The 24257-nt window shown below is 43.5% G+C and overlaps 1 protein-coding gene across 2 annotated transcripts in view; it reads right to left on the minus strand.

Moving 5' to 3' along the window:
• Positions 1–214: 214 nt before the first annotated feature.
• The window catches only part of ELP1 (elongator acetyltransferase complex subunit 1), a 33004-nt gene continuing 8961 nt past the window's right edge, over positions 215–24257 (minus strand). The window contains exons 9-36 of one of the 2 annotated variants that reach the window (XM_021537111.3): positions 24153–24243; positions 22875–23105; positions 22423–22593; positions 21720–21819; positions 20982–21164; positions 20072–20178; positions 19487–19590; positions 18603–18656; positions 18400–18505; positions 17606–17721; positions 16136–16209; positions 15468–15546; positions 15116–15195; positions 14162–14302; positions 13019–13104; positions 11822–11970; positions 10851–10974; positions 10329–10426; positions 8983–9184; positions 7975–8036; positions 7388–7450; positions 7232–7292; positions 6556–6669; positions 5792–5903; positions 4541–4668; positions 3988–4142; positions 2919–2997; positions 215–1928 (exon numbers count right to left, since the gene is read on the minus strand). In XM_021537111.3, coding sequence (XP_021392786.2) covers positions 1861–1928; positions 2919–2997; positions 3988–4142; positions 4541–4668; positions 5792–5903; positions 6556–6669; positions 7232–7292; positions 7388–7450; positions 7975–8036; positions 8983–9184; positions 10329–10426; positions 10851–10974; positions 11822–11970; positions 13019–13104; positions 14162–14302; positions 15116–15195; positions 15468–15546; positions 16136–16209; positions 17606–17721; positions 18400–18505; positions 18603–18656; positions 19487–19590; positions 20072–20178; positions 20982–21164; positions 21720–21819; positions 22423–22593; positions 22875–23105; positions 24153–24243 — 3138 coding nt within the window. In that variant the 3' untranslated portion in view covers positions 215–1860. The remainder of the gene's footprint in view (positions 1929–2918; positions 2998–3987; positions 4143–4540; positions 4669–5791; positions 5904–6555; positions 6670–7231; positions 7293–7387; positions 7451–7974; positions 8037–8982; positions 9185–10328; positions 10427–10850; positions 10975–11821; positions 11971–13018; positions 13105–14161; positions 14303–15115; positions 15196–15467; positions 15547–16135; positions 16210–17605; positions 17722–18399; positions 18506–18602; positions 18657–19486; positions 19591–20071; positions 20179–20981; positions 21165–21719; positions 21820–22422; positions 22594–22874; positions 23106–24152; positions 24244–24257) is intronic. The other variant, XM_021537112.3, reaches the window with a different exon arrangement.

A 24257-nucleotide genomic window follows, 5' to 3' on the forward strand; every position in this document is an offset into this window, starting at 1 on the left:
GATATCCCCCCCTCGAAGCTCACTCACACTAGCTGCTGCTCCCAGCTCTACTGCTACTTACTCCACGTTCACTTAGGAGAGAAAGGTGTAAGGGAAGACAGTGAGAATTTGGTGATGAATGATGTAGAAAGACTGGTCTCTCACTTGGATGGCAGATTTAAAAGGGTTTTGCCTTGGTGGGAGAACAAGAAAGCACACCTAACACAAAAGGGTCTTTGGCTTTCACAGTCACCATGATAGAAGAGCAAAAGAAATTATACATATACTTAGGCACAAGCATGCATCCTCAGTAAGCCAGTGGCAATTTCATCTTTTCTTGTGTTCTTTCTAGACAATAGATTCAGTTGTGCAAGACCTCAGCATTTCCTGGCATCAGATTTAGGAATGTCAGGAATTACTGGTGTCAGTATCACATTTCAGTTGCAGGGCCAGAGTGCTCTGCAGAACACTGCTCCCTCAGCAATCCTTTCTCCAGATCTGGTAGATGACTTCTGTGTTTCACCATGAACTATGCTTTGCTACCATTCTGAAGATCCAGATCCCATGCAACAGTCTTGCTCCATAAAGACTTCCATGTGTTTTGCCATCTGAAAGGGCTTTACTCTTGGAGAATCTCTTTGCAGTGTAGTCCTAGTGTTTGACAGCAGGCTTATGTCATCCCCACACAACCCAGAACAGGCCATACAACTCAGAACAACTGGAAACAAGATGTGCTCCAATGTTTCACACTGACAAGAAGACTTACCACTCCCCTCCAGCAAGCTCATACCAGCACAGCACATACGGTGCAAGACCTAAAGGCCACCTGAATCTGATGGGAGTTCTTGCCACCTGCAGCACTGCACATGCTCATGCTGTGCAGTCAGAACACCGCTCACTGCTGTGCCATTCAACACCTCCAACAGACAAGACAGTAAGCACCTTGTCTGTATGGTGTTTTTCTACAGAACCCAATGGAAATGGCCTGAACACTGCAGCTGCCAGGCCAAAATTAACCAAGGGGATGCTACCACTGAGAGGGTTTCCAGCCTTGTCTCCCTCCTCTGCTCCCAGAACTCCTGCTGTTACTTCTTGAATCAGATGACAGAAGTATAACCTAATTCTCAGTACTAGACTAGTTTCCAGATGACATAGTTCTGCAATGGTGCACAGCATTATCAGGATACAGCTGCCGATCGGTCAGTGCCATAAAGCACCATTACTCTATCTTCTTTGAACTCAGATAATTAGGGTAGTATTGCCCAGCAGAGTGGGACACCAACACCTCCGCCCTGCTTTTATTCGTATTTTCCTCTGTCCAAGACCTCCTGGTGTGAACAGGCCCAGTTTCAATACAACAATGGCTGTTGGCACTGCAGGATTCGCTCTTATGTAACAAAGCAATGATGAAAATTTGGTATCAGCAACACCCAGCTTCAGCAGAGAAAACACAAAATTTGTTTAGCAACTACAGCAATTTGCTATTGGTATGCTCTTACAGGTAAGTTCTCTAAAGCAGGCCAAAGTGCTTAAAATGTGGCCTGTCGTCATGGAAAGTATCAACTCTGGGAGGCAGGGATGGCTGAGAAAACCCAATACTGGTTCATCCAGAAGCAGGGAACAGTAGTAGGAGCTCTCAGAGCTGGACATCCTTTTGCTCCCCAGCCTCAGAAACCACCTCTGCAGAGGACATGAGTGGTTGTGCCTGTAAGTGTGACACCATGTGGGTCACCAGCTGTGCCAGGTGGAGGGATTCTTTACTTGCACAGCCCTAAGAATAGTGTATCAGAAACATCAGAACAGCAAAGGCTTCCGCAAAGATATAATGAAATTATGTGAAAAGTTAGAGCTCAGAGTCCACAGGGATTCCTTGGCTTCTGGTTACTGGAGAAGATGCAGCTTCCACTGTAGATTTTTATTGAATTTTGGTGGAGTCAGTACTTCTGGATCTGAAAGACAAATGGAACAGTGGGTAACAGCAATAGAGTTTCTTCAAGAGCTGTCAAGTACTTTCTTCACTTTTCTTACATCAAAGGATGCTGAAAAATCTCTTGACATCTCTCATTTCCCTGTAGTGACTGATCACCAGCCTGCACAGGACAGTGTCCTCAGAAGATCTCCTTTCACTGGGAAATGTCTGGGACACCCAGTCCCCTCTCAATTGTTAAGTGTTACTGCTCAGAACGAGGAGGCAGAGGTACAAAACCCCAACTATTATAGACATAAAGCAGAACTCCATTCATTCACCTGTCACTGGCCCATCACACACCACAGTGAGCTGGCTCCTTCTGCAGTGAGTTAAGAGACACAGGCTTTTTCTGAAGCCACCCCTGGCAAGTGGGAATAGACAGGTTGCATCTACAGATTCAATAGAGGATCTCCCCAAGCAATTTCAGGACTAGCAGGGAAAGAGTCCTCCTAGAACTAGGGGAAAGGGAACACTGAGGAGTTGAGACCACCCTTTGCTAGGTCTCTCAGCTCTAATTCTGTATTCACTGCGAGGACTTGGAGATGGCAAAGTCACATGACAGACTGTAGCCTGGTCTGATCAAGGGCCTGGCCTAACTGCCAAAGCCAGAGAGAAAAATTCAGCAGGTAAGTTACAAGAAGAACTATCTAACACATTCCTTAAGAAATCAGATTTTCAATTCCCTCACAAAAGACTGACATTACACACATAGGAACCCAGGAGCAGTTGAGATATTTTAGTACAGGAGACATTTTAAAGCTAAAACAGTTTTAGAACACAAATTCAGAGCAAAATAAACTTTGTTAAGAAAGCTGCTCGCTTGCCACAAGTACACCATAAAGAAAAGCAAGGAACCACCACAGCTGAGTAACTGGTACAACTGTTGGCAGGTAGCAGTGCTTGAAAGCCTCCAAGCCCATGAACCTCCCTGACATTTCACACCCAGACTTAACTCAGACCCTCAGCTAACCTTGTACAGCAGAAGGCATCATCCTCTTTTGCTGATAAGCAGCCGTAATGCTGTTTGCAGTTGAATTGGGTCCCAATACCTGTAAGAAGAAATAGCCATGTTCCAATCTGAACAACGCAAGGCACAAGTAGGGATACCCTCAAAGGAAACTCTGCTATGATTGTCCAAAACCAGGACACCTCACAGTACAAAGTGAACAGGATCAAAGGGTGAACAGTGTGATCAAAGCCCAGTAATGTCTCAGAAAAGTTAACACAGAGGCAGAAAGAGATAACTGCTGTCACACACAGCTTTTCATGACACAGAACTTATCCAGCACCTACTTCTTTCACAGCACCATAAATGTCATGATTCAGCAGGACTGACTTCATTACAGCACCATCAATATTTAAAGTTCATCTGTGAGTCTCTGTTCTCTATCACACAGAACATTTTAATCTGTCTTTAAGAGTCCTGCTAATCAGTGGTTAGGGGAAAGATACTGGGGAACATTTTGTGTTCATCATAAATGCTCAGAAACCACTTATTAGAAATAAAGACCTTTTTACTCTGGAAGGGAACTAACTAAAGTCCTTGTGATTTCCTTATTCTGCATCAAGCTGAAGCTTAGAAGCCTGACATAACCCTTCTTTATGTAATTTACTCCTTATGATATATGGTTCAGACTTAATTGACCACTCCAGTAGCTTTTCACACAAGACCTACTCTACTCCAGTACACTTCTACCATTAGGCCTAGAAAAGAATGTTCCCATATTCTACCAATTACTTAAGAGCTTACAAAAACAAATCACCACTAGGACAAGGCAACACAAGCCTCAGAAGACATCATCACATCCAATGTGGCATTCAGTGCACGGGACAGAGTAGCCTATACATGTTATACCCATCTAGAGTGTACTGACTCAGCAGGTCCTGCCCAGAATATCTACTCAACCTCTTAACAGAAAAAAAACCCAGATTTTGAAAACCGTGGAATGACTCTAGGCTCTCTGCCAGAGAATGCAAAATACTGCTAAACACTTGATACTGTCTAGTGAGAGTGATAGGTATTGTGGATGAGCACAGACCAGGCTGACAGAGCTCTGCTGCAGGTCTGGAGTCCAGATTTCTGGGACTGAGGCCACCATCAACTGCAAAACCTCTTCCAGGACTTGCTGCAGTGCCCCAGCTTGCTCATCATAACCAAAGAGCACAAGCTGCTTCAGAAGGATGTGTATCTCTCCTACAGGAGGGAACAGAAGCAATAAAATAGCAATCAACACAGGTATACTAAATAAACAGCTGCATTTTTTTGCTATCAGGACACAGGAAAGAGAGCAGCAACTCAGAATTGGTTCTGTTCCTACTGAGCCCCTACAGTGTCTGAGAACAAAAAGAAGGCAAATCTGTAGTGGCACTGAGAAGGCCTCTTTTCTCTGCTCCCAACTTCAAATGCAGAGAGTTAATGTTATTCTGAGCACAGAGACAGATTAACTAAACCAAGGTCCAACACAGATAGCTGTATGGGACCAGGCACCCTTTCTCTACAGCATACACAGTAAGAACAAGAAGGGGCACACTACCTTAGCTATCCTCATCCTCATAAGCTGCAGCATGGATTAAGATCACCAACTGTCCTACCTTTTACAGTCTCAACAGCACGAACACTCTCTCCCAGGACTTCCAGAAGGGCAATATCCTCAAAAGGACTCCCCTCCTTCAGGCTGTATCTCTTACGCTCCGCCTTGCGTCGGTTCTTTGAGGATCGCCTGAAAAGAGCACGTTCAGTTACAGTGTGCACAACAGCATTAGCTGTTATCAGGGTTAAGTCTGAAGGAACATCAACAGTGTGCATGAAACTTGTCACTCAAGTCCTTGCCTTCTCCAGTGACAGGGGACTGCATGTAACCTTAGGTGCTCTGACAGTATTTTCAGTGCTATTCAACCAATATCCTTAGTGGGCTGAAACACAGGACAGGAGTCAGGCTGTTTCTCTGCTCCAAAAAGGAACAGAGAAGGTTAAAGCATCTCTACAACACAAAGCAGGAGCTGCTCCAAGCACAAAACAGTGGTCACTATCAGGCAAAGCTGAAGTCCACTTAAAACACTGGTGGCCAGGGTCTGTGCTTGGCTGTGAACATTTTAATTTCTACCATCTCCAGAGCCTGCTCAGCTCCTAAGCAATCACAGGAAAGCAACTTCTTTCATAGACCAGACCTACTTGCATAATGTTCCCAAGTGATCCACACACTCTGATGCTGAATTCACTCTAAGGCTGCATTCTCCTTCTGTTTACATCTGGTCCACACAAGACCACATGTGGTCTAAAATGTCCACATCTTCCCCACAACTGTATTCTTCTACAATTCAGCCAGGGAATTCAGAAGTGGTCCACAGACTACACCAGCCTGTTATACACTCCACCCCACACTGCAGCTCATACTCTCGAGAGGTACTCAAAAACAACGTACACAACCACTGTGGGAAGACATTGGTATGAGATTTAGTAGCAAATTCCATGCACCAAGCATGAAATCTGGGCCAAAGAACACTAGACATGCACAAGATGTTAATGTTTGAGAGGCTCTGCCCATATTCTGTGTCTGACTTTCTATAAGCCAGCCATTCTGGCCACATGCCCAACATCTCTGGGAGCCAGAACCCACCCAGAGTCTGTGTTATCAGCTCCTCTGCTGTTCCTGTTGCACTAGTAGTTTCTGCCTTTTTCTGCTCTTTCCCTTCCAGTGAAAGTTAAAATAACCATGAAATGCCTGTAATTAAAACAGCTACAAGGTACACACAGCTGCAATGAGAAGCACACCAAGCATGAGCAAGCTAACCTGAATGCTGATGCCAGAACAGTCACTACCTGATTTGAAGGCAGATACTTACGCTGATATTCTTGAATTGCTGTGTGTGTATTTGCTGTTCATGTCACTGGCTGTCACAACACTGCTGGTTTCAGAGAAAAGCTCCGATTCTGGGCAATTTGGTACTTCATAATCTGCAAAACATGTTAACAACTGTCAAAGTATGGAGAAAGGTCAGAATTATTTCAAGCTTTCTGAATGATCTGTGCAGCTTGCTGGGCAGTCATTCTACCTGCGGGTGTTCGGGAGCGTTATGGCTCCCAACCCCACTGAACCAGCAAATAGGAGGAAACAGTAATTGTGAGAACAGCACTGCTCCTTTGCCCTGGTGGGGATGATGACATTGAACAACACAATCAGACAGATGACAATCTCAGTGCAGCAGATCTGGACTAGGACACAGAATTCTGCTTTCAGAGAAATTCCCCGAGCCTGTGTCAACTGGCAGGTGAATATGTGAATATGCCTATAGTACTTGGCACTAAGGACATGCTGAGCACTGTCTCACCCAGCCAAGTTGGTACTGTGGAGACAATGCTGTGTCATTTTGAAGAGCTTTCAGGTGCATTTTCATTGCGTGAAAGCTGTGACCCAAGGAAAAGCTGAAAATACAAGAGTAACCGCACTCCCAAGTATGGAGTGAGGAGGGGTTGAGAAGAATGCTGTTTTACTACTGTAGATCCCATTGGAGCTAATGGAGAGCACAGCTCTATCAGAGCAACCGCAAACAAAAACATTATCACAGTTACGTATGCAGGAGAAAGTCATATGCACTTCAATACCAACCCTGCAGGTTCTCACAAGCCTTCTCCTTCAGCTCTCGCACCACTTGCAGGCGACTCTTATGGCGAAGAAATGCTGTTTTCTGGGAATCTAGGAAGATCAGCTGACTTTTCTGAGCTGATCATTAAGAAAATCAAAACATAAACATTTGTGCAAGAGAAATAGAAAAGCATTTTTTACACAAGCACAGACTTCAACAAGCTCATAAAAAAATCCTTCAACTCATAAAGCATGCAAAAGAAGAACAAGCTATAAAACATTCTTCCTGTGCGGAAGGGAGACTAAAGCTATCAAATAATTTTTTATTTCCAAAAACTACTCATCAAAGCTTACAGAACAGATAGCCATTTTTCTGGCCCATAGTGCTACTGCTACATGTGCTTTGGAACAAGGACAGTTCTGCTTGTTCATGGACATAGAGATATAGATCTCTTTGCAGCTTTTGACTGGGAGGTCTGGAAAAGCTCCAAAGGTGCCTGACTAAGCTAAAAAGATCCCATGACACTGCAGGGCTACAAGATGCACTGAGGACAGCCAAGTGAGCAACATAAATTAGGTGGAAGCAAAGTATCCTTCCATATACCTTCCAGTATTGAAATGCTGCAACTTCCCACAGACCCAGCAAAGATCTTTAGCCTCTATAGAACAGAGAAATCTTAAGATTCTTGTGCCAACTCACCTTCCAAAATAGCAGGTTTCAAGTTGGTTTCCAAGATATCCAGCCTACCATACTTGTGAATCTGGATCAGGGAAAGAGAAAGTACACCACATGCCTCTGTTTTTGCACTCTAAAGATGTATTTCCACTTCTGTTCTTATGGTTTGAAATGTCTTACCAGTCTCAAAGCCTCTTCCCAAAATGCCCCTTCTAAGAGCAGGAGAACAGCCTCTTCATAATCCTAGAAGGAAAGAGCAACCATGGGCTGCTGCTGCTGTTAGTAATACATGTCCAGATAGAAGCTATTCAGATGAGTATTTCTATGCAGCAGTATCACAGTCAAGAGACGAAAACACTACTATGTCAGCTACTTTGAGGTGTTGAGAAAAAAACCCAAACAAGCAAACAAAAAACACAAACCAACTGAGCTAAACTATGTTACTTCTCTGAAACTAAGGGGAAATCCCTCTGGAACTCTGTCTTATTTCCTCATGTTTGGGCTCTCTGAGACAAACGTTTCTCATAACAAAGCATGAGAGGCTTCACAAGTGGAAAAACTCAGGGACACAGCATTTATCCCCACCTTGCTCACTGCATCACCCAGGCCTGCTCTGCCCTCCCCAGGGGGGCCCATGGCACAGACTGTTTTGCTGTTAGCATGCATAGAATCACATGTGGTGCAGGAGAACAGAGAAAACAGATGGTGTAATGGACTGACAGACACTGGGCAACCCTGGGCCACAGGCAGGAGGGTGATGACATTACCTGAGTGTACTGCTCCAGGAGAATGGCTGCCTCTGCATACTTTCTCTGTTCAACTAGTTTTCCTACAAGAAAAAGTGGAGTTTCATCTTTTCAGAAACTGCTGGAATTTGTGCCAAAAAATTACAAAGTAGAGGAAAAATCCCACTCACTGAGACACTTTCTATCTGCTCACATATGTGCTCAATTGCTAAATTACAGCTGTAATTTAAAAAAGGCACCATAAAAAAAACATTAAAGGAATGAAGAATTTAAATCACATTAAGTGACAGAAAAAGCAAATACTGGAGTATCCAACTCTGGATGACTAGGCTGCCAGAAGCCATACTCCCTCTGTATTAAATGGCCCTTCGTAAACTCTGCCTCTGAGTAATGATTCTCTAGCTGAAATAGATGAAATTTCTCTTGCTGAAATATACACCAGGTCCACAACACACCTTATGTCTGACATGTGCTAGTGAGTACATATTCTGTGACCAACTACCTTTTCCTCCTTAGGACAACACACAGCTTTATGTACCAGCTGGTCCCAGCTGCTAGCTGGCTTCAAGGAGAAAAAAAGATGCAGATCCAAATTATCCAACAGCCTTTAAGGTTGGTGAATAGGCACAACACTTGCATCAGTTAATGTCTAGAGGCCTCAGTTATGTCAGACACTTCAGTGCATGTCCATTCCTTGGAATTAACTAATGAGGCAATTTGGAACACCAGTTGGCAACCAGCTGCAAGGGAACAATGCAAGAAGCAGTTAGAACTGGGCAGCCAAGGGCACAGTTTGCTTGGTAGCTCCTATGTTGCCTGCCAATTCAGCTTCAGCATCTTTTGGTTCCTTTGAGAAACAAAGGTCATGTGCAAATGTGCAAACCTTGGGGAAACATGGGATCTTTGTTTGCATTTAAGAAAAGTGCTGCTGAATACTGGAGTTTTCATCGAATGTTAGGAAAAATTGAAGTGAACCAAAAGTACCAACAGCCACTCTGTTCTGCACATTTACATCTCTTCAAGGCCTACCTGCCATGCTCCGTGCCAGGCTGGACAGCTTATCCTTTGTGTAACCAAGCCGTGATGCCATGCACATGGCTTGCTGCCAGCTGCCACTGCTCTGAAAAGCATCAAGTGCTTTTGCAAAGATGCCAGCACGAGCAAATATCAATGCAGCCTGTTCATACAGCTGCTTCTGAGTCAAATACTCCCCATATGCTTCACTAATATCCTGAAAGACAGGGACAAAAAAATTGAAAAAAAAATGTAAGTCAGTAACAGTCCTCCATTAATAAAAATTAAGGGCCCATCAACAAAAGCCTCTTACCCAGCTTCTCTAAGGAGTTTCCAGGCATGAAGTTTATGCTTCATTTCAAACTATATCAAGCCAAGGGCTGATGATCAGCACACAGAGACACTTTACAGAACTACAGTGAGTGACACAGGGAGGCGCCTAACTCTCCAAACCAAATGCTGGGTAAACTAGATACTGCAGGAAACCAGACCCTTCCTCCCCACCCACATAAGTAGTTTCTGTTAGAATGTCTCCCTGAACCAACCCACTTTAGGAAACAAACACTGGCACAAGGGAACATGCTCTAACTCCATAGGCACAGGTTACTCAAAGCTCACTATTTCCATGAAGAAGGGGCAAGTGGATTTCACTGGAAGGATACAGGGGGAATAATAAAATACTCCCAAAGACTCATTCAGAAACAGACCTCCCTCATGAATAGATTCTTTTCTGCTTTCACTGTGCTGCAAATTGACCAATTTTCTCTATTTCCCCTCTCACTCAATTTTTCCTTGTACAAAGGCTTGTGTGTTGCGTATTTACAGTAACTACATTAGATTATATTAAATGCATTTACATTTTATCTCAGCCTTGGACACGTTGAAGTTCTTCAGTAACACTGAAACCAGTAAGGGAGACTATGCACTATGAAAAGGCACATCTACAAGTGTCCAAGTTTTTCAGCACTTTTTTTCAGAACAGTATAAGGATTAACAAATTGTCCCCACACAGCCTGGAAGCTACATAGAGGTCAAAACAAGGAGAAGTTTTCTGAGGTTATGGAAGTTACTCAGCACGCTTTAAGATAGTGCAGCAGAAGAAACAGCACTTCCAGGTCCTGAGTCACAGGATCAAAGGAATAACAACCATCGAAGACCAAGTTGCACAGGGTTAGTGCTGAGAGTCACTCCAGCTGTTATCTCAGGAGAGAGTCTCAGCACTGGAAGAGCAACGACCTAGAGAATTTGAACACATGCAGCTGCAGTTTCATTCCTGCCCTCAAGCAAGGTGCCCTGGAGATCCAAACACATGCATAAGGGAATATAAACCTTTGACACTACACGGTCACAAGCTTACACACCTTGTACTCCTGAGTGCTAGAGGGGTACAGCTTCAAGGCCTCAGAATACAGATTCTGATCCTTTACCAAGTTCAGCAATTCAGAGAAGTGTTCAGGACCTGCAGAAATAATTTACTTTTTGTAAATATTAAAAAGGAAGTACATGGCCCTCCTGGCTCCCAGACAGTCTGGGTTCACAACATGGAGAAGCAACTAGAGGTGCCTGGGTGGAAGACCACCCATTCTCCTACTGTAAAATCAAAGTCTTCACTTTCTAGAGGTTTTGCCAGAGATATTATATATAACCAGGCATAACTGACTTGAGCAGGAACAACACAAGAGTTTGTGTGCTTTATGACCACAGAGGAGTAAACATTTCTTCCCGCACCAAACTAGAGTACAAAAAGCAAGTAGCAGAAGTTCGCCACACATTACCAGATGGGAAGTTGGTCTTGTGCAATCCTTCTCTTTCTTTAGCTATTTTCCCTCAAAGGCTTTCCAAAATGGAAATGTTACTGCAGAAATCCTCCTTAGGACACCTACCACATTTGCTGAGGTGGCCAAGAGCTTTTGTGTATCTCTTCAAATGTCTGTCTATTGTATATCTCTGATAATTGGTTTCCATCTTTCGGAGGGTATTTAAGAAGGGCAAGTATTCTTTTGGATCCTGCAAAGAACAATAAAAACTGCAATTGAGCTAATCTGCTAAAATCCTTATTTGCCCCCATCTTCATCAACAGACAGGCCCGTATTTGAAAAAATATTATAATACACTAAAAAAGGCTTTTTTTCCTCCAAATGTAAGAATCAATTTGTGCATATACTCTTGCCAGAAATTACTAACTTGAATTACCAGGCTCCCACACGGACTTCAGCAGTATCTAAAGGCTGCTAACATTTAAAATTCAAGCCTATGTGTCATATTAAATGTTGCTTTCTATTATCTATGATTATGTATAAATTAGCAGCCATAAAGTTATCAACTTCCCCACACCAAGGGTCATAAAACCTGTTAACACAAATAGGGTGTTTTAACTGATGGGCAGCAGAATTTTCTGTTACATTAGGAAACTGAAGATGCAAATGGGCATTTCAGTTCAGAGATTTCACATTAAACCCACATGAAGACACATGCTATTATCATGGAAACTACTAAACAAGCAAGAATAAAGAGTACAGTACTGAGAATGGAAGGCATGCAGTCACAAAACTTCAGATACCCAAACCTACTCTGGGTAGCTTTCTTCCCCAGAGATACTTTGCCCTGCTGCTCTAGAAGAGCACCATTTCATCTTGAACACAAATAAATTTCCAAAGCTGTGTTCAAGAACCAAAGGATGCAGAGACATGACACTCGCCCAGCACCATCCCAAGCATAAAGAGGGCTTCTGAATACAGGAATCTTGCCTGGGTAGAACCATTACTAAGAAAACATGCAGGCTGATCTGCAGATTACAAAAAACCTTTGAGAAAGTAGAAAAATAAGTTCCTTAGCTGAAAGTATAAGCCAAGACCTTTTGAGACTTTTCTGCCACCATAACGACTAAATCGAAGTCATACGTCCCCAAGGAATAATCATACAACTCATTGACATCCACAAGGAAAAGCAGGTACTTTAGTGCTTCTTCTGCACTCACAGCTTGGACATTGGGCGTAATACTTTCTGCAACAAGATAAAGCAGCATATGACCTGTTACACCACCAGCAGTGGAGCCCTGGTGTGAGGAAAGGATGCATCATCAAGCACAACCTTGACATCAAAACAGACCATCAGACTAACAGCTTGCTCTACCTTGAGGAAGGGTTACTTTGCCTTTACTAGGCAACTTCAAGGACCACCTGAAGCATAGCAGTGAGTGTGCAATCATGATGAACTCGAATGATCAGGACAGAATAAAGGCAAAGTTTGCTAGTCTGGGATACCAGAATCCAGAATAGGAACTTCCTATTCCATGCTGGGAGAACTAGAGCTCCAACTGGAAAGTGAAAACAGGTCCAGCTCTGGAGAATCTGCCAGCAGACCTGGTCAAAAGGGCGAGTTGATGGTGAGTACAGCAGCCTATCTTAGCTGATATGCTGCTGTACCTAAACACATAGCTGGTTTCAAGTCCATTTCTGGTTTTTGGCTTGCTCCATAAACAGCAATCTTAAAATAATTTTCTTGGTGAACTGTGCTAATGACTAAAGCGTTGAGGAACACATCCAATGTAGTATCTCAGGGTGTAGATGCACTGGGAGCTGCAGGTTGAGCTTTCGGTGGTGAGCTTGCATAACAAAGGGGACACAGACCTGTGAGACACTGAGACCTGGTGGGAGCTGAGGACCACCAGATTTTTGCAGGGATAGACTGCAAAGGTATAAAAGTTGTCACAGGCCAGGGGTTCCTCTGTTCAGGATCCCTCTTCAGAGGCACCAGCTAGAGCTGCTATTTTGTCACTGAGACTAAATTATATTAAGGGTCAGGATTCCTGAGACTCAGCTATGGGAAACCTGAGGTGGAGCTGGTAAGGAATCCTGGTCTGAATGTGAGTGTGGGGGATGTAGCTGTGGGGGGTCATTCCAGCTCAGGTGGTGCAAATGTCACTACCAGTGTGGCTCCTGGATGGTCAGATGGGGAAGTTTCCCCCTTAACAGTTTTAGTTGGACAGAGAGGTTTCCTTAACATAAAGCTCCTGCAAACCACCAAAACTTCTGAGTTTCTGATACAAAACCTCGAAGATCGTGAACCTTCTGGAGAGCAATTTCCAGCTCTGGAGGACTTTTCTTCACATGTGCTGTCAGTATCGATAGGCAGTATCTGAATAAAAGAGAAGTGAACAAACACAGCTTACTCCTTTTTTAGGAAAGTTTGTGCAAGTTCTAGTTTATGTTTTAGTAAAAAAATAAAAATGAAACTGCTCAGGCACTTGGATTCTCCTAGAGATAGGCAGCAAACATAGGAAGAGAATATACCAGAAAAGTTCTTCTACTCAACTTGTCTTCCCAAGCATATCACAAAGCTGGAGGTGTGTTTTGACTATAATAAGCTTCCTCTGCCATGCCAGCCAGCATGATGAAGGAACTCTCTCTGAGAAATTTCAGAGAGCTGGACACGGTTTTCCAGATCTGGCACAAAAATAGCCTTTTTAAAAAAATTATTAGCTTTCTAGGGTGTTATTTATTCTTCCATACATCTCAAATTTATTATTTCAAAATAGCTTTCCCACCCAAGCAAATGCTCTGTTTTCTGAAATAGTTTGCTGGAAAGTGTCTAAATTCTCAGGGCACAGCAGCTCCTCACACCTGTTGCTCCCCTCTCTACTGTTTAACATTAAACTGTCAATAGTTTACCACCTTTCACCAGGCACTGTTATTATCATATTTTCCCAGCTTTTATCTTTGTCTGGTGTTAATTAATCTGAAAAGGATGGTTACCAAAAAGGTAATCAGTCAATCAGGAAAATTGAGCTGATAATTTATAAAGTAATTCAGTGTCAAATGGAACAGCTGATATCTTTCCAAAGGGCCAGCTGCTTCAAACAGTCAGCAACTCACCAAGATGAAAATCTTACTCATGTCTCCATTCCCACACAGACTGATCCTAAATTGAGTGTATCTCCTAAACCTTTATAAGCATCCTGCATCTATTAATTTAGTTCTGCTAGTAAAATGTTGATATGCTATCTGTGGAATTATTAGATGTTTCCAGGACAGCATGCTCAGCAGAAGCAAGGCATGGTAAGTAAATTTTGTGGAGCACAAGCTCACCTCAGAGAACCTTGGGCCAAATAACTGATGTCAAGGACAGCTTCACTTCCTGCCAATGACTTACTAGAATTCTAATGGTTCCTTCACTACAGTAAGAAAGTGCTCACTTTTGAGGGTCAATGTGTTCCATGGCAACTCTCATCACATCACATATGAGGTTTACTTTTTTCTGATCAGGATGCTGGGGTGGCTGGCTGTTACTGCTACCATTCAGAGATGGGTACATACTCTTCGTGAAATCTTCTTCTCTGCATAAAAACAGGTAGTGTGAATAAGAGCACTGTCCGTCACATAGCCCAGAACAAAGACAGTAAAATTAAGGAACTCAAATGCATGCAGAAAATAACTACTCATTAACTGCCATGCTAACAGGAAGCTCTCCAAAAATCTCTGTCAAAACTAATTGTCAGCCAAGACAGGCATTAAAAAAAAAGACCCTAAAACTGGTCAAACAATTACTTTAGTAGCACCAAAAAATCAGAAGACTAGATTTGCAAGATATAGCTGTCTTCCACTAAATCCACTACGGATATATCCACTGAAAAATTCAGAAAAATAAGCCATTTGCTATCATTTCTGGTCAGGTCAACACTGAAAATCAAACCAACACCTGAGTGATAGCAGCAGTTCCTACACAATTATTGACTTTAGAAAGCTTGAGAAGTTCTGAAACTACTATCACTGTCAAGCCCTTAAGAAAGAAGTCAGGGGACTTGGTTTGAGGATCCAAGCAAGTATCTTGGCCTCAGACTAGATATGCACTGCTACCTTGCTCCTCTTTATGAGGGAACAAAATTTTCTCTGCTCTCATTTACTGCTCTACACAAACCAGCAGAGAAGTCAAAGCACTCAGATAATGTACTAATTACTTGCTACAAAAATCTAATGGCTGCCTGCAAACTGGAATTTCCAACAAGACATGCTATCCTGAAACTACTGAGCCATGACTCGACATGCCAGATTTTTGATTCCTTGCACCCACACTGGAGTTGCCAATATTTTAACAAAATAACGTACCACCATGATTACATGCATACTCCCATTTGCAGACTAATACTTACTTCAGTTCTGTGACAAACAAGTTGATATAGTTCACAGAATCTATTTGCCTGATAAAGGTTTCTGTGTTTTCCAGAAATACCTGAAATGAACAAGAGTACTACCATTGAACAGTAAAGAACATGTATGTCAAGAATAAGAATAAATGCAGAGACCTTTTCTGAAAGTACAGGATGAAGGAAATGCTAAATCAGGTCTGACTTTACAATGATGTTGCAGTGCAGAACAGCCATCACTGCTGAAAGCAGACATGACAGCACCATCCACACTCCTGAGTGCACTGAACAGTGCACTGTTCAGTGGATTCCAGGCTAGATTAGTATGGCAAACAACACAAGAGCTGGGCAGACTTGCCTTGGGATTGTGGTCGTAGAGAAGATTGAGGTTGATTCGCAGCTTCCTCATACACTGAAAAGCTTCCTTGAACATAAGCCTGGAGGAATGAATCAAGTGGGACTGTTTACTTAGTGGATAAGATGCAAACAAAGGCAACTTACTAGAGCTAAGCACAGAACTAGTGGGATGAGAACAGCCTACATAATCAGCTGTGTAGACAGCCTTCCAGAAAAATGTGCAAGGTCAATACTATTCATTGCTGACCCTTGCAGTGAGACACACCAGCCTGCAAGGTTGATGAAGCAATACAGAACTTAGATTATTTTTATCTCCATTAAAAGAGTGTTACATTTTGTATCAATTTCCCTTTCAGAAAATTTCAATGTAAATGAATTCAGTAAAAAATGAAAAACAGAAAGCTTAATCCTAAAGTGATTGAGATGTCTGGAGAATGAAGCAGATGAAGATTTCTCCCACCCACACAATTTTCAGCCCTTCAATGGTGAAGTGACAAGTGCCTGGCACAGCTGAAAGCTAGACTTCAAGGTGGTCACCCTAGAAACAGTTCTGTTCCCTCTAACACGGTCAATTCCTCTGAGTTTAGCCTCCCTCTCTTTTCCAGGTCAGTCTGCCTCTAACAGCTCAGACTGGAAGAGGGAAGACATGAATACACCAGCACCACTTACCTGTCCAGCCACTTCCGAATCTGGGCAAGAACCAGAGCACGGTGGTGAATGGTCTCCAGATTTCCTCTTGGCATCTATAACACAAGATCCACAAAATTACTTACTTTAGTTACTCTGCCTACATTGTAGGAAAAGTGAGGACTGGCCAATTTCTTAGGCCTTTCTGCTACTTGCAAGTGCATGGTTGCTCACTTCAGAGGACATGAAATTTCAACAACTGTGGAAAAATACCTGAACATTCTCTGTCCAGAAACACCCCTTCCTTAGGAAGTTAGACTCTACCCAGTCAGGCATGACCCAGAGCAACCTGATCAAGTTTTCATGTTAGCCCTGCTCTGAGAAGGATGTTGGGCTCCACATCTCCAAAGGTGTGAGAATCCCAAGCTTGGTCTGGGGTCTCATGTGGTAAAGTCTCTCCTCCAACCTGTGCTTCCAAAGAAAAACTCCTCAGGCTTTTGCTGTTTGGTCTCAAGGCAGTTTATTGTTGATTATCTAAAAGATTGTTTTCTCGGGCTGCAGCTGCTTGGTCAGCGGCCTGGGCAGAGGCACACACACACACCCTGACATCCTGCCTATCTGCTGTCTTCTTCTTCTCTCCCCCTGCCCAGGGCTGCTGCTCTCTTTTATATGATATATTACGTATTGCATGTTTACAGTTTCCCCCCATACCTATATTACAAAGTGCTTTTCTACTCTAAACCAATCTGTGAGTGCCAACATCACCAAGAACATGGAGGCAAGGAAGAAGAAGGAGGAACAGGATCAGCTCACTTTCCTCCATCTTAGAACTTCTGACCCCCATGTACAAAGTAAAAACCCCCCTGTACAATACTAAAAAATTTTCCCTCTACTTTGTAACTACTTCTACTATACTATCTAACCCTTTGTGACTGCTTGCTCCATCTTCAAAGTTGGTAGCTCATTCCATGGCTCAAACTCAAAATCACAGCTGTTTCCAGCTGCCTGCCGGGATCTAAAATGCTTCTGACCAAGGCCTGGAACCTCTAAAAATGTCTGAGAGACATTTTGAGTTCCAACACAAAGGTACCTCTCAAATTACGTCTTTCTCCATTCTGTGAATCTCTGGCAGTTCTGAAAAGTGAGCTCAGCAAAAAACTAAGTGCCAAGGCTAATGTAAGGTTGCTAGTAAATACTAGGAAGTGATTCATGGTGAGAGGCCACAATATGTAGCACTATACTACCTCAGTCATTAGGAACTTGAATGGTCCTTCCCAGTTCTGCACATACCTATCTGCCTCTACTGAACCTAACTCCCAAAGGCATGCTCAAAATCCCTCTGCATCCAGCCAGGCAGCTGAAGATTTGTGAAGTGCTGTGTGGCAACACTGCAGGGCAGTACTAGCAGCTTTGTAGCACTGCCTACACTGTTTGCAGGTTGGCCAGGTGCTCATGGTGACAGGCCCCTGCACATCCTGATAGCACATCAGCAGACACAGGCAGAGCACTGACCTGCAACACCACCTTTGTGTCCTGGGGAACAACGATGACAATACGTGAACCTCGCTCCACCTTGCGCAGGGTCTCACTGTTGGGTGAAGCAGCACTGCTCAGGCTAGCCTGGAGGGCTGAAGATAACATTTATCAGCATACATGCCACACACAGCACAGTGCTCCATTTAGGGCCTTCCATGTTGTAGGAGCCAGGCAAGGTTGTACCGGACCAACCAAGCTACCAGTACAACAGTGATATTCAACAATTCCTGACAGGTCTTGCTGAGCACTAATCACTGCTGAACCTGTACACAAAGCAGAGCTGTGTCTTCTGCACAACAGGATGACAAAGCTCAACAGCCCAGATAAGAGTAGCACTGAAGGATGCAAAAGGACCAGTAAGTTGTTGCCCTGCATTTACCAAAGTCATCACACTTCTCATAGCCAGACACCAGCAGAAACTCTTTATATAGTGATCCCCTCCCTAGCACACACCTTCAAATAGCACACAGACTTCTTCTGAATATGAAGGGAAGGAAGAGCATGCAGGGCTAGGCTGTTGGAAACAGTGTATGGATCAACTATAGGAAAAATTCTCTTATTTTAATCCGTGAAAAACACATGACATATACAATCAGTTCCCTGAGCTCCTTGCTCTCTGGTAGATTTCTGAAAGCAGCTCTGTTACTCTCATCTCTTTAACACTTTGAGGTACCCAAATACAACAGGCTTGGATGTGAAAAATGGGGACATCACGTATTACCTAGACAAATGTTACAAGTTAGCAACAGGCAGCCAGTCCTGATATTTACCCTTCACTGACAAGTTCTTCAAGCAGAAGCACTGACAGGTGTGCGAGTTGGTTGTCACCAACAAAAACTCATTGTATGTTGCGAATGATGTGATGTTAGAAGCAACCTGTAAAAAAATGAAGTTTATCAAAGTTTAAACCAGAATAAAGAAGCTGCCTTTGGCAGAAAAAAAGGGCATGAAATGAGGGGCAAAAGCTTTGTACCTCAGTATCATTAACAAAAAAACGGCATCGATCTGTGAGGCCCAAGATCACCTCCTGTAATTAAAATAATGACAAGTATGAGCTATCAGCATCACAACCTCAAGTCTTCCACAATACTGAAAAGCACTAGATTGAAGTACCTAACAATTAGGTAATGAGTACCTCATGTGACTTACTTACTTAAGAGAAGCTGCTGTTGGATAACAGCAAGTCATCCAGCCTTTCTTCCAGGAGTTAAACTTGCACATCTTTAAACACTGCTGGCTGAAAATCCAGCTTGGCCTACCCTGTAACTGCACAGTCACAAAATGGAAGCAGAAACCATTCTAGAAATCTAGGCTCTTCTATTCAGCAGCACTTGGTCTAGGATACCAGTGGTAAAGCCCCACTACAGAGCAGATCAAAGTAGCTTCCTACAGCTGGACACTGAAGGAAGGAAATCCCTGAAATACCAGGGTCATTCTTCAAGAAGTTGTAACTATCAAGAAACCATCTCCAACAGGAAAAAGCAGCAGAGCACTAGCAGGACATCTGCAGTAACTCAGTGCAGCCATATTTGCTAATAGGTTAAGTTCAAATAAAACCAAGCAAAACAGTTCTTTCAAAAAGAGTGTGGTAGTAACTGTTAGAAATCTCCAATTTTGTATTTTCTCACTCTTTAATGAAATTATTTGTTGTATTCATAGAATGGGGTGATCAGGTGTTAACTGCAATCCACCAGAAATGCTCTAGAAGGCAAGAGAAGATAAGCTCTCAGCTCTGCAAAGGGCCTTATGAAGAACACCATGAACAAGTATCACTGGGCCCTGAGGAGAAGACCATGGTGTGCTTTTGGCACAGAGAACAACTGAGTAGGGAATTTAATCTGCTTCAGTCTCACTTACTTCACCACTGATCCTTGTGATGGAAGTCTGCACACAACGGTAGGGGAACTGAACAGCAGAGCTACTGCTACTCCGCCAGGGCTCAAGGACTGGAGTAGAAGCCTCTAAGGAGCAAAGAAGATCTAATTGTTTTCCAGCCAATCAAAAACTCAGACATTAAAACCACATGACACATATCTTACGAAAACCAGAACTGGGAATAAGCCACACTATCTGAAAGAGGGGAGGAATGCTAGACAGAAATCCATGACACAGCAGACAAGAAGGTAGTAACTTCCAGTGGCTCAGTAGTGCCTTTATCCACAGTAGAATAAAAGAGAAGATCTATGGATGTTGCAGTCAGTCAGCACTGAACTTTGTGTGTGCAAATTCATATGTATATATATAAAGTTATCTTTAATTGAATTCTGACACAAATCACTAATTTTATTCAGCCCATTTCTGGGAGGAGGAAATATAAAAGCAGCACCAACTACACAGCAAGAGTCACTCAAGTCCCAGAAAGTAAAATCATCTCATTAAACCTTTTAAGAAATATATAACAACTACACATAAGACCAGGTATTTTAACAAGGCCCAGCTTACCCCACAGGTATTTTAAGATTCGTCCATCAGTCAGCTGCAGAGCTACAGTTTTGGTCACAGGGCTGCAGTACAGGCTGATCACTTCTCCATCTACAGGCACTGACAATCTGATGCAAGAGAGAGGAAATACAGAACATCAGCCACAGCAGATAATACTTAAGTGCAGATACCTCAATCCTGCATTTATTCTAGTCAGATGAAAAGATGCACAGCTCCAGCATGGACATACTTTGTTCATATAAAGATCTTCTGCAGACTTCTTACACTTATGTCAGCTGACAGTAGCATCGCAGAGCACCAGCAACTCCAGCCAACAGGCATCTGCCTAACTGTGCTGGTCACTGTCTGCACTGCAGCACTCTGCAAACATACCCCTCTTTTTCTGTTCTACAGTTCACATGCAAATCATTCTGTCTTTGCTGGGTGAGTGCTGCAAAAAGCAGCTCTCCTGATCTCTTTGGGAACCGTATTTCTGCACCCCAGGTGGCTTTCTTTTGTGTCTGGTTTTAGCTCAATTGGCCCCACAAAGACCAGCAGGTGAGGAGGAGGAGAGCAATTTCGATGGCTACTGGTCCCCTTCTGGTCCCCTTGATAATGGTGGGCAAAGGAATGGAGGAATTCAGTGTCATGTGCCATCCCCTTGCCCTAAGGGCCTTGAATTCCAAGGAACAGAGCTATCCAGTACTGATACTGGCATGCTTAGCATGCAACCTGCCAGGCTGAGTGTAGGCATTAGGACTACAGGCAAGTGCTGACCAGTAGGCAGCTTCATAAGCTGTTTGGTTCTCCCATCAGAAGAGAGCCAAATTCCTTAACCCATGGCCTCCAGGCTAGTAAGAGACTTAATTCCTTCTAGGCACTGTCCAGAAGTGTTCTCAGACTTCAGCCACAACTGACAGATCTCTAGTACCGTAAATTCAGGCATTCTTCTTCAGCTCCAGCCACGTGAGGCACTGCAGTCAGATGGTGAAGGACAGACTGAGCAGCATGCTGCCCTTGACCAACAACCAGGAAGCTGTCATCTGGCAGCCATGTGAGAAATCGGAGCCCCAGCGGATTCATCACTTCACTGCTGCTGCTACTCACATCAACTCTGTCACAAAACAGAAGTTGGGTCACAAATAGAATCTGATTTCAGTAGGCCACCTCACTATAGAGGCAGAGGACTTCCTAGGCACAGCCTGGCTGGGAGGGTTCTAGTGCAGAAATATAGACACTCGAAGCATGAATCCTGCCATAGGCTGAGCTGAAGATAAAGGATGAGACCTAGGAAGCTCCATCTGGTTTTCGCTAGGTAGTACTTCTTCCATGCCAACTACCTCTAGGAACAGAGAGCATGATAGGATTTTTAACCCCATCAATCTCTCTGCTATGCAAGCAGCCTGTTGGTCTGTGTGTTGTAATCATGGGCCTGGGCACTGCACCGTAATTCCTTTGTGTACAAGGCACAGGAAGGCTCAGTAAGAGATATCTCACTGCTGTCATTAACTGGTTCCGCTAGATGGAGACCGCAGTAAAGGGCCTTTCTCAGCACTAGTTGCAGACACAGTGTCAACAAAATAAAACCATGTTATCTGATAGCCTCTTAAAAATCTTGAGAAAAGTGGTAAGAGCTGTGACCTCTACAGCTGTAATAGTTCTATGTTACCTGTAGATTTTATCCAGGTATGGTGTTTCCACAGCTGCTTTAAAGCCATTTCCTCCCACAGCTCCAAACTTGACAGAAGGATCATTAACTGTACTCTGTCCTACCAAACACAAAGCAGAATAAAGCAGAGTTTAGAGAGCCACCCAACAGACTCCCTTCCATCTTCAATCTTCTCAAAAAGTAGATGCTACATGGAAGTATTAAAAAAGTCAGAAAATGCCATCCTTACTTGTACAGCCAAAATGTAATCCTCATTAACAGTCACTTTGAGGAAGGCAGTCACACTCCAACATTGCAGTACAAAACAGCTGCTTCCTCACAGCAAACTGTATACAGAACTGCTTAGGGAAGTGCTGGGTGCCCCAGACAGATTCTCAAGACACTTCCCAGTGACAGTCAGCATCATTCCATCAGAACAGCTTATGCAAGACACCATGTGCTGCACTCAAGCTGAAACTAAGCAGGGGAATATTACCAGCGCAGTTACGTAGTCAATTGCCAAACACGGTCTTCTCACAAAGTCAATGCACCACCAAAATGCTTCTATGTCACTCAAACTACTGGAAAACCGAGCAGAGCTTGAACTCACACTTAAACCAAGTATGTCTTGTGTAAAGATTTGTGTCCATGACCTTACTAGTCTCCCAAGGTACTGTTCTCAGAACACAGGGCTTCTTTAAATGAGGTTGCAACATGCTCTCACCGTATCTGTACACAGAGATCCTGTTATCAGCATCCAGGACAACCACATCCCCACTATGTTTGGGATCTGTGTGAAATGCAACCTGATTAACTGCCTGTTGGAGTTGGAGCTCATAGGTACACATGGGTGGAGGCACCACAGCATGCTGGAAGGCTGTGACAAGCACTTTATCTGTGGAAGAAAAGAGAAGAAAATCTAAGATGAACCCCAGTCCAAATGTTAATTAAGCTCTTCCTGGATTCTTTATTGGAAGCAGAAATATACAGGAAAAATATACAGGAAAATAGCTGGTGTGCTTAGTAGTTATCTTCATTGAACTAACCCTCAAACATCTGTCAATGATGTGGATCCCTCCCTAAAAGTGTTGTTGGAACAACTAAAAGAAGAACTGAATACAAAAGGCTACCCCACCTTTTCAGACCCTAGAGCTAGAAAGCTGTCCCACTGCTTACCTCCATCTATTACAGCCACATTTGCCATATGTTGGCTATTCTCTCCCAGCCCATGGTCTGTGGTCCAGTGCCAGTCGTAGAAGAGGTAATGCCAGCCCTGGCAGAGTATATGCAGTCTGTACAGGTTCTCTCGGTCCCACAGCAGTGACACCAACTGATTTTCCTCCAAGCTACTGAAGTGTAGACTTTGCTTTAGGTACCAGTGATAGTTCCCTGTGGTCCACAGCTGAACTGTAGAAAAAGTTACTACAGACTAGTATTCGAGACCCAGCTCAAACACTCCCTTCCCAACCACCACTGCCCTTCTACAGGTGGGTTAAGTGCAATTAAAGTAACAGTTCTAGTCCTCAGTCCATGAGCTGTGTCATACAATATACAGCACAAAAAAACAATACTCTGTGCAAAAGTCAATCCTAAAATTCACTGAGCTACTCTTGTGAGACAGTACCCTTGTTTAATGAAGGGCTCAGACCTTTACTATTCCATTCGTACCACTTAAAATTACAGCAGCCTGGAAGATGTTTTGAACTCAGGCTGAACTACCAGTTCTTCCTCACCAGCTCAGCTGGTTTTGGCTGGGGTAGTTAATTTTCTTCACAGTGCCAACTATGGAACTGTGTTTCGGATTTGTGCTGAACACAGAGTGGATAAGTGATGTTTCAGTTACTGCTGAGCAGAGCTTACAGAAAGCCAAGGCCTTTTCTGCTTTTTGTACTGCCAAACTAGCAAGGAACCTGGAGATGCACAGGATGTCAGGAGAGTACACAGCCAGGACAGGTGACCCCAGCTGATTAAAGAGATATTTCAGACCACATGACATCATGTTCATATATAAAGTGAGAGAAAGAATGAGGAAGAGTGGGATATTTGAAATGATAGCATTTTTCTTCCCAAGTAACCAGTACATGTGATGGGCCCTGCTGTCCTGGAGATGGCTGAACACCTGCCTGCCCAAGGGAAGTGGTGAATTATTTCCTTGCTTTGCTTTTTATGGCATACATGGGTTTTTCTTCTTCATAGTAAACTATCTCAACCCATGAGTTTTCCAGCTTTTACCCTCCTGACTGTCTCCATAATCTTGCTGGTGAGGAAGTGAGCAAGTGACTGTGAAGCTTGGCTGCTGTCTGTGGTTAAACCATTACACCAGCACAGCAGCCTCAAAGCCACTGGCAAGTCTCTGCAGTGTCTCCTACCCTGCAGTAGGAGTACCTAAGTACCCACTGCTAATGACATTTGCAGGCAAATGTTAAGAGCCAGAGCCTCATGGAGTGCTCTCACCATAAGTCTTTGGGTTGGAGTTTTCCACCTTCAGGTCTTCCAGCCATATAGCCAGGATTGTAGAATCTGCATTCCAAAGCATTTCATTAACCTGCAGAAACAAAC

The sequence above is a fragment of the Lonchura striata genome, chromosome Z (genome assembly GCF_046129695.1).
Source record: "Lonchura striata isolate bLonStr1 chromosome Z, bLonStr1.mat, whole genome shotgun sequence".
In the NCBI taxonomy this organism is placed as follows: Eukaryota; Metazoa; Chordata; class Aves; order Passeriformes; family Estrildidae; genus Lonchura; species Lonchura striata.